We start from the raw sequence: 9,812 nt of genomic DNA, 5'->3' as shown, positions 1-9,812 counted from the left end.
GCTTGGAGCCCGAGGATTTCTGTGAAATATCGGAAAATTATTTTGAGCCTAATGTCAAAGGAATAGGAATTATTTTGTAGAATCATGAGGAGTCCTAGTTCCTACAAAACACTGACAAGGTTTACTGGAGCTAGGCTTAATCTTATTTGTTTTTATTCAATTAAATACTTAATTTGAGCGGTAACAACGCTTTACAATACCGCTCGTACCAGTTTCCATCGAAAACTAAATAACCTGTACGAAAAGCGGCTTCTAACCACAAACCGTACAATGTCTCAAGAGCAAATGTCGGAGGAGAACTCCAACTCCAACATGAGCGAAGTGCTGACGGAGAAGGTGAAGGAGAACTCGAAGGAGGCGCGGAAGCGGCTGAAGATCCTGGCGTTCCACGGGTACCGGCAGAACGGCGCCGTGTTCCGCGCCAAGATCGGCTCCTTCCGCAAGGCCGTGGCCAAGTACGCGCAACTCACCTTCCTGTCCGCGCCGCACCGCGTGCTCACCGAGGACGGCGGCGGGGAGGAAGGTACAACTTGCCAAACATTATACCTGCTCGGGTGAAATGAGTTGTTGTTCCTATAACACCTTCAATTCCAACTGTGCTTGGGTTTGGTATGAGCTGCTATGTAACAATGATAATGGTACAAGCCTGATATTATTGAGCCTATATGACATAACATCATGATGTGTATTATATTTCACAGTTTAACTATAATGTGGCACTATTACATTACGGCTTTCAAAATAATGTTGTTTCACATCAGCATACTTACTAACCTACTGGTACTGCCTGTCATCATATCACATATTCCATGGTTTGGCATGGTTCTTTCTAGGCATGATATGCTAATTAATGTTTCAAGTATTGATTCTTCTAAGAGGACCCAGACAGTTATGTTATTCTGTATGAAATTAATATACATTTATTTGCAGCATGTTCGCTACCATATACTAATCCTGAGTCCCGATGGATAGGTCACTAAAGCTTGCATCCCCTAAACTACAGGTTGTATGCCAAGTAGAAAATACAAAGAGAAAATGTTGATAATTACTTGAAAGTGGCATCTAAAACACTTGAGAGACTGTTTCAAAAAAACATTAATTTTTTTTTGAAGTTTCATCTGCCATCACTTATAATCAGATTGTATGGTAGTAGTACTATATATACTATTAATAACATTTTCCAGGTGGTGGTCCATTAACCAACATTCCTTTTATGTGGAGAGAGGGGGGCGTTTTTCTCTGTGGTCAAAAAAACATAAAAAAATAAATATGGATTTTTTTCAAAATATGGCTCTTACAAATAGAGATAAAAGATTCAAGAATCGGTGGCTGTTTGTTTTATAATTTTATCTGTAGACCAAGTTTAGGAGATTCAACTTAAAACTCGTCAAATGGATGAAAAGCGCGTGGAGCCCCTTAAATAAGACTGTACAATAGGTATCCTTACTTTCTCCTTCTACTTCCATTTGAATAATTAAGTGTGCAATTGATGCAAGCGACATCGACATACCATTTCTCTGCGCGACAACTTCGATTTATGTTTCGAAAGTAAAAAACTTAATTTTTGATATAATTCCTAATATATTTTGTTTTTATTTTGTCATTTTTTACGCAGTTTTAATTAGATTAGATAATGCCTTAATACTATAATATACATAAATAATAAAATAATAATGTTGTCAACATTTCCAGACTCGCGGTCATGGTGGTTTAACGCGGAAGACAACACGTTCAGCGGCAAGTGCCTCGGCGGGCCGGCGCTCGGCTTCGAGGCCACGCTGCGCGTCGTGGAGCGCGCCGTGGCCGCGCACGGGCCCTTCCACGGCCTCATGGGCTTCTCGCAGGGCGCCTGTCTAGTGGGGCTGCTAGCCGCCATGCAGCAGAAGGGGTGTAAGTTTTCTGTACCATAGTAGAAGCCTCTGCCAGGGCTTCGAGAGGCTCTGAGAGAGGTGGTAGACCAAAAGTTCGTGGTGTTCTTACAAGGGCACCTGCCTCGTGGGGCTGCTTCAATTTGCCTTATAATGAAAAACGAGGCCTTGTTTTTCAAAACTCAGACCTTAATATTAGTGTCAAAGTAACTTTTATCTTTGCCATTAAATTACAAATATTACAATCTTAATACAAAGCTTTATGATACATCATAAAGCGTGATATTTCACCAAGTGTAGGTATTGTTTTGCAGACTTGCCTTACACATTCAACTTCGCGATCTTCGCGTCGGGCTTCCGGTCGGGCAGCCTCGTGCACAAGGGCTTCTACGACGAGGAGATCAACCTCCCCTCGCTGCACGTCTACGGCGAGGGCGACTCCATCATACCAAAGGGTACATCATTATTTTACATAGGCCAAGATTATGAATGTGTGTTTTTAGTTTGAGACTTTGGAACTGACGAATGTATAGTCCATATAAAAGTTCAAATCCGCTCATTCCAGACATTTCACTTTCAAACTCGACAGCAATTAACAGCAATCTCTCGTCTAACCCTTGGGTCATTATTGTTTCAGAAATGAGCGAGTCGCTAATAAGCCTGTTCGTGAAGCCTGTGGTGGCGGAGCACTCGGGCGGGCACTACGTGGCGTGCTCGGGCTCCACCAAGGACGCTTACCAGGACTTCCTGCACGACCGCTGCCAGGACCTGCTCGAGGACCAGCAGGACGCCCCCGCTATACAGCCGAAGGAGGAAGACATGCGATAGGAATACATATTATATAGTTATAATTTACTTTTAATAAATGTGTGGAATGATTGAACGATGTCTGTCTTTAATTTTTTTATGAATTTATTTACTTAGTATATTTTACATGGAGAATACGAAATTGTGAATTTAGATTTTTTACTTTTGTGCAATGAATTTATTATACATTAAACTCGAGCATAGAAAAATAAACTGCTCGTGCAAGTGAAGAAGTTTTTGTAAACTTTGTTGGCTGATAAAAGCATTACACGGTCTAGCATAATAGAAAAAAAGTTCCTGAAACGTCAATTGTCAAAATTTTATAGGTTATGTTTTGATCGCGAAGTCGTGTTTGGGAAACTTAGTTTTATCAATAAGAATAATTATTTACGAGCATAGAATGTAGCTAAAGGGGTATTTTACCATAAAGGGAAGTTACAAATGCATTTAAGAAAAATGTGGCCGCGGTATTTGTTATGGTTCGCTCAAGAACACGTCGATTTTCGACATGCCGTAAGTTTTATGTTTTTTCTAAAAACTTTAGTTTCCTTTGTATATATTTTAAACTTAAATTGTTTTTTTACCAATATAATTAAATATGTGCATTACAGGAAATGCAAAGTTTGCTGTCCATGTTCAATATCCCCATCAGATATGTAGAAAAACCATGTGAAGTAAAACCATACTGGGTGGTCGAAGTGCCTTCGGAAGAGTGCGTCAGAAAACTTGCGTCGCGATCTGTGTTGCTTAAAAATTGTATAGAATTATGGTCGAGGGCCAAAACCGAGGCACAGCTGCACCAGAACTTGAAGCGAGCCATGCAGAACAGCACAGACCAGTGGATTACCCCGAAGGTTCCGAGAATGGAGTGTGTGATCAAGATGTTTGCCCAAGTGGCTTGATAGAAGCGTGTCGACCGGTGGACAAGTCTTTTAAAGTGGAAGTTGAGACCTTCTGCAAGCATTTCAGCATGAAGGAAAAAGTTGAGAAGATAGAGGTTTGTATATCATACTATTTGTATGTATATACATATCACTGGATAGTATGAAAAAATATGGAAATAAAGCTGTTTTACATAATATATGTATAAACTGAAATTATTAAACCTAATTAAGTTATTTTTTTAAATTTCAAATATAATTTAGGGACACAACAGACTTTTGTACTAAATAAAATAGAATGGACCTGTTTCAGAAATTTGATTACTTAGCATTTGAAGGTCCAGTGAAGTTGAAGAAGCCCGACACCGTGCTGAGTTACATAGAGTTCTACGGGCTGGAGCCCAACAACGTGCCCGACGAGCCCGAGGACTTGTTCTTTGGCAGATGGGTGAGTTCCTAACAGGCACCCCTGACTCCCTTGTAATCCCAAACTTGTACTGCATATGTCTAAAATATTATTCTCAAATCTTAACTTAGTAACTTACACTTTTATTACATAACTAGCTTTTACCCGCGGCTTCGCCCGCGTAATAAAAGTATTCTTATTGAAACGTTTACAAAAAATAAGATTTTCATTTGGATCCGTAGGTTTCTTTGTAGGTACATCTGTCCGTGATTACTTCGATTAAGGTAAAGCGGGACAATTCTCGACTGGGGGGCCATTGTAACTGATCTATTTGCTGTACGGTCAGCCAAGAAAGTGGTTTACCACTTTTCGACTCTATTGATTGAAAAGTGGTAAACCACTTTTTTGGAACGTTTATTGAAACGTTTACAAAAAATAAGATTTTTCATTTGGATCCGTAGGTTTCTTTGTAGGTACATCTGTCCGCGATTACTTCGATTAAGGTAAAGCGGGGCAATTCTCGACTGGGGGGCCATTGTAACTGATCTATTTGCTGATCGATCTCTCTCTATTGATCGAAAAGTGGTAAACCACTTTTTTGGCTGACTGTACCTTACACATATTACTATTGTTTTAAAAGAAATTCTTGCAATGATTGTAGAATTGTTACACAGCGACCACAGCGTAGGTAGTAGGTACGAATATGTTTGTATTTTACCTATATAAATATTTATACTGGGGAAACTTCATACAACCCACATAGCCACTAGCCAGTATCTCGACGCTATGGTCGGTGGGTAAAAAGTACTTCCTTGCATTGTCGCTTACAATTTTTTCCATTTTGCTTATACTTATTGCAAACGTAAACATATAAAAGGCAAGCAAACAACGATCTTCTTACAGCTCATTGAATGTAATAGTTATTACGGATGCAGGATACTCGCCGATGCCTACTTACTAATCCCTTCGCACTGAGCCACCTGCATTTTACACAGCCTAGATATCGATTGCCGACCGATTAGTCCGACCCCAATCCCTATTCTTATCCCCGACCCTATCTCTATTCTTGTCCCCATCTCCGTCCCCGTCCCGTCCCTGTCCCCGTCCCTCCCCTATCCCTATTCCCGTCCCCGTCCCCTATCCCTATCCCTATTCTTATCTATCCCTATCCCTATCCCTATCCGTATCCGTATCCGTATCCGTATCCGTATCCGTATCCCTATCCCTATCCCTATCCCTATCCCTATCCCTATCCCTATTCCCATCCCTATCCCTTCCCTATCCCTATCCCTAACCCTATCCCGTTCCTGTCCCTGTACCTGTCCCTGTCCCTGTCAAATTATCGTGCTAGGAGGTGAACTTCCTCTAAGGAACTTCCGTGTCTTTTTGAAATCTCTTGAACCAGAAGTAAAGATAAAAACTAAACCTATAGGTTTAGTTTTTATCTTTAAACCTTATGGCTATTTTGGATATTTTAACCCTATTGCACAACAACAGGGGAGAAAATTTCTTTTCCACCTCATTAGATTTTAAAATCGTTGTATTTATCGTGTTCAACGACCCGATAAACCATAAAAACGATACCCATATTGTGTTTTTGACTTTACCCCCTTTGCACCCCTTTAGGGGTCAAATTTTCAAAAAAACCTGAAACATGTATTTAGTCATATGTCTTTAGGAATCCTCCTATGAAGTTTCGAATAAAATAGTCAAACTAATCTTGTTTCCCCATACAAACTTTGAACCCCCATTTCACCCTTTTAAGAGGAGAAATTTGAAAAATCCTTTCTTAGTGCTCCTCTACGCCATATAAGGAACCTATGTGCCAAATTTGAAATCTCTAGGACCAGCGGTTTCGGCTGTGTGTTGATATATTATGTCAGTTAGTCAGTCAGTCAGTTTCTTATTTTATATATTTTTTGATATTTAAACCCCACATTGCACTACAACAGGGGAGAAGGTATTTCACTTCCGCTTCGTTAGATTTTAAAAACGTTGTATTTATCGTGATCAGCGACCCAATAAACCGTATAAACCATACCCATATTAGTTTTTTGACTTTATCCCCCCTTTTTCACCCTTTTAGGGGTTAGATTTTCAAAAAACCTGAAACACGTCTTTAGTCATATGTTTTTAGGATCTCTCCTGTGAAGTTTCGAATAAAACAGTGAAACTAACATTGTTAGCCCCATTTGACCCCCTTAGGAGGTGAATTTTGAAAAATCCTTTCTTAGTGCTTCTCTACACTATATAAGGAACCTACGTGCCAAATTTGAGATCTCTAGGACCAGCGAATTCGGCTGTGCGTTGATATGTCAGTCAGTCAGTCAATATCTTCTTTTATATATTTTTTTGATATTTAAACCCCATTGCACCACAACGGGGGAGAAGGTATTTCACTTCCGCCTCGTTAGATTTTAAAAACGTTGTATTTATCGTGATCAGCGACCCGATAAACCATAAAAACGATACCCATATTGATTTTTTGACTTTATCACCCCCTTTTCACCCTTTTAGGGGTTAAATTTTCAAAAAACCTGAAACACGTATTCAGTCATATGTCTTAAGGAATCTTCCTGTGAAGTTTCGAATAGAATAGTCAAACTAATCTTGTTTCCCCATACAAACTTTGAACCCCCATTTGACCCCCTTAGGAGGTGAATTTTGGAAAATCCTTTCTTAGTGCTCCTCTACACTATATAAGGAACCTACGTGCCAAATTTGAAATCTCTAGGACCAGCGGTTTCGGCTGTGCGTTGATATGTCAGTCAGTCAGTCAGTCAGTCAGTCAGTCAGCTTCTTCTTTTATATATTTAGATTATCTTCTAGTGATTTGATTCTAGCAAATGTAGTCATGTCACAAATAAAGTGGTTAAGTATTTACAAAAAAAAAAAACTTGTATGGAAATAAAGTAACTAATATTTCGAAGGCAGATTTTTGCCACAAAAATATTGGAAATATGTAGAACTTTGAAACACACTGGACAGAATGAATATTTATGAATATAACATGAAGTATGATTTGCCAAAGAGGCCAGGTCAGAAGTACTCGAAACCGACGAGCGTGTATGAGAAATGTTATGAAAGTGTGTGAAGCGAAAGTGGTTTGTCAGGATCGTAGTAAATGGAAATCCGTGATCTCTGCCTACCCCTCTGGGAAACAGGCGTGATTGTATGTATGTATGTATGATTTGCCAAAGGTAGCGGACGGGCAGCGTGAGGTGATCCAGCAGCACTCGCTGAAGAAGCGCACGTTCATCGGCAACACCAGCATGGACCCCGCGCTGGCACTGCTGGCCGCCAACCAGGCGCAGCTGCAGGACGGGGACATCGCGCTCGACCCCTTCGTCGGCTCGGGCTCTCTGCTGGTGGCCGCTGCTCACTTCGGAGGTACTCTTCTATATAACTTTCATAATATGAATACAATTGTTATATGTATGTTTCAGTAAACAATTTGCGTACTTTACTACACACAATACACACAGAGTTTATTTTTTTATTATTATTATTTAATAAGCAGGCAGGCAGTTAAAGAACTGATATAGCCTGTATCCAGTGATCATTGTGACAGTAATCATAGCCGAGTTGTAGATGTGATGTGCTTGTCTAGTCTATTTTTAAACTGATTCACATTTTGTGCTGAGACCACGTCTTCTGGGAGTTTGTTCCAAGATCTCACTACTCACTATTTAACGCGCATTTGTTCGATACGCCGCAATCGCCGCATGTCACAGGACTCACACGTAACTGAGTTTTTAAATCGTTGCTCAATAGTAGTAAAAACTGAGAGAATGCAACAGCCCTAAAATATCTGCTGTGTACAATCTACTCTGTGGAATGGAAACCACGCTGTCAACAACAAGGTCTGTCGTAGGCCTCGTATCGGGTTTCATCATTTCCATGATGTGTAGACGTGAGCTGAACGGCGAGCTTTGTGTCGCAGCGTACGTGTGCGGGACGGACATCGACTTCCTCATGCTGCACGGAAGGACGCGGCCCACGCGCGTCGGACAAAAGGTACTCACCACCACCACATCATCTTGAATTTACAACGAAACTAGAATTTAATCATTGTATCTACATTTTACTATGGCCAGCCGTGGACAATTTTACAATATGGCCTCATGATCTGGGGTATTAGTATGCATGCACTGTGCGCCACTGCGCCATTTTTACAGGCGGGAAAAATGATATAAAGTTATAAAGCAACGTTGTCCTCTAGGTGCGTAAGAAAGAGGAGAGCATCCGCGCCAACATGGTGCAGTACGGCTACGGCGCGCGCTTCCTCGACGTGGTGGTGAGCGACTCGTCGCGCCCGCTGTGGCGCCGCGGCCGCGCCCCCGCCATGGACGCGCTCCTCACCGACCGTGAGTCTTCACTTCACTTCACTAACTCTCGGACTATGCACCGGCCGGGAAAACACATTATCAGGACCTATTCTTTCGCATTGACAAAACGATATTTCTTGAGTTTTAACTTTTAATTTACAAATTCAACTTCTATCTCGTTTCACTAACGACCGCTACTTCAATCAAGTTCAGTCCTAATGTTCCACTGTTTGTAACACTGGTCGGGGTTGATGAAACACACGTTATCTATTCGCGGATTTTTTTTTGATTGTCATGGATTTCCGCCGCCGAAGTGATGATTGATGCCATCGACTAGGACTATTTTCCAGCTCCATACGGCATCCGCGAGCCGACGGAGCGCGTGGGCATCGAGCGGGAGAGCTACAGCCTGCCGGCGGCGCAGCGGGCGCAGCACGTGCCCGCCAAGCTGCCGTACGCGCTGGCGCAGCTCTACCGCGACCTGCTCGCCGCCGCCGCCGCGCTGCTGGCGCCCGGCCGCCGCCTCGTCGCCTGGTACCCGCTGCTCAGGTCACTACACTCCGGCAACATCTTTCTCTTATCAAAAATAGTACAAATATTTAAGTATTTGATGGTTCCTTTTCGATTTCAGAGCGGAGTACAGCCCGGAGCAGCTGCCGTCGCACCCGTGCCTCGAGCTGGTGGCCAACTCCGAGCAGGTGCTGTCTCGGCTCACGGCCAGGAGGTTGCTCACTTACGAGAAGATACGAGAGCCGGACGGGGACGAGGCGGCCGACGGCGGCGCGCACAACTTCAGGTGAGCCTCGTGTGTGTGTGAGGTATACCCCGAGCATGCTGTCTCGGCTCACTGCGAGGAGGCTGCTCAGTGCTCACCGACGAGGAGACACGCGAGCCGCACGGGGACGTCGCGCACTACTTCAGGTGAGCCTCCTGTGTGTGTGTGTGTGTGTGTGAGGTATACCCCGAGCATGCTGTCTCGGCTCACTGCGAGGAGGCTGCTCACCGACGAGGAGACACGCGAGCCGCACGGGGACGTCGCGCACTACTTCAGGTGAGCCTCCTGTGTGTGTGTGTGTAAAATGAAAATGAAAATGAAAAAAATGAAAATGAAATATTTATTTTTCAAGTAGGCATATTACAATGCGCATATGAACGTCAAATAAAGCTACGCCGGCTCTAACCCTACGCCTCAGCCTCGAGAAGATTTCAGTCCCCCCTCAGTTGGGAGGGGGGTATCCACTATGGGACCGGCAAGAAACTCGGCGGGCAACTTCTTTTCAAAACATTACATCTTATAATTAACATGCATTAAATAACAACATACAATTTAACATGCAAAAGTATTCATCAAAGAATATGAACAGACTAGGTACTCTATGGAAATCAATTTCAATAAATTATATTATTGCTTAATAATACGTCGTTCTTCTTCAGAGAAAACATATCAAATTGTCATAGAAGAAAAAGATAATATGAATCTCAATATCATTAAATATGTAATTTACCTACACAACATAAAATA

General features: G+C 42.3%; 2 protein-coding genes across 2 annotated transcripts in view; both read left to right on the top strand.

Moving 5' to 3' along the window:
- Positions 1–110: 110 nt before the first annotated feature.
- Positions 111–2,754, top strand: LOC125242370 (esterase AGAP003155). The gene is made up of 4 exons (XM_048151174.1): positions 111–523; positions 1,693–1,890; positions 2,183–2,323; positions 2,506–2,754. The coding sequence occupies exons 1-4, from the start codon at positions 271–273 to the stop codon at positions 2,694–2,696; spliced, it is 783 nt and encodes a 260-aa protein (XP_048007131.1). The 5' UTR covers positions 111–270; the 3' UTR covers positions 2,697–2,754.
- A 237-nt stretch (positions 2,755–2,991) lies between these two features.
- LOC125242368 (tRNA (guanine(10)-N2)-methyltransferase homolog) overlaps positions 2,992–9,812 on the top strand; it is a 13,237-nt gene continuing 6,416 nt past the window's right edge. Inside the window, 9 exon segments of the mRNA XM_048151171.1 lie at positions 2,992–3,188; positions 3,287–3,529; positions 3,532–3,672; positions 3,870–4,004; positions 7,163–7,352; positions 7,906–7,979; positions 8,185–8,329; positions 8,641–8,839; positions 8,922–9,086. Of these exon segments, the coding sequence (XP_048007128.1) occupies positions 3,117–3,188; positions 3,287–3,529; positions 3,532–3,672; positions 3,870–4,004; positions 7,163–7,352; positions 7,906–7,979; positions 8,185–8,329; positions 8,641–8,839; positions 8,922–9,086 (1,364 nt within the window). The 5' untranslated portion in view covers positions 2,992–3,116.

Source organism: Leguminivora glycinivorella, chromosome 2 (assembly GCF_023078275.1).
Source record: "Leguminivora glycinivorella isolate SPB_JAAS2020 chromosome 2, LegGlyc_1.1, whole genome shotgun sequence".
NCBI classification, from domain to species: Eukaryota; Metazoa; Arthropoda; class Insecta; order Lepidoptera; family Tortricidae; genus Leguminivora; species Leguminivora glycinivorella.
Note: the sequence above shows the minus strand (reverse complement) of the source record. Positions and strands in the feature narration are given on the sequence as shown.

Bases quoted from the DNA above. Each gene is read 5' to 3' on its own strand.
- LOC125242370 (XM_048151174.1), top strand. From the start codon at position 271: ATGTCTCAAGAGCAAATGTCGGAGGAGAACTCCAACTCCAACATGAGC. The intron at 1,891-2,182 runs GTAAGTTTTCTG...ATTGTTTTGCAG, and splicing joins CGCCATGCAGCAGAAGGGGT to ACTTGCCTTACACATTCAAC. The intron at 2,324-2,505 runs GTACATCATTAT...TTATTGTTTCAG, and splicing joins CGACTCCATCATACCAAAGG to AAATGAGCGAGTCGCTAATA.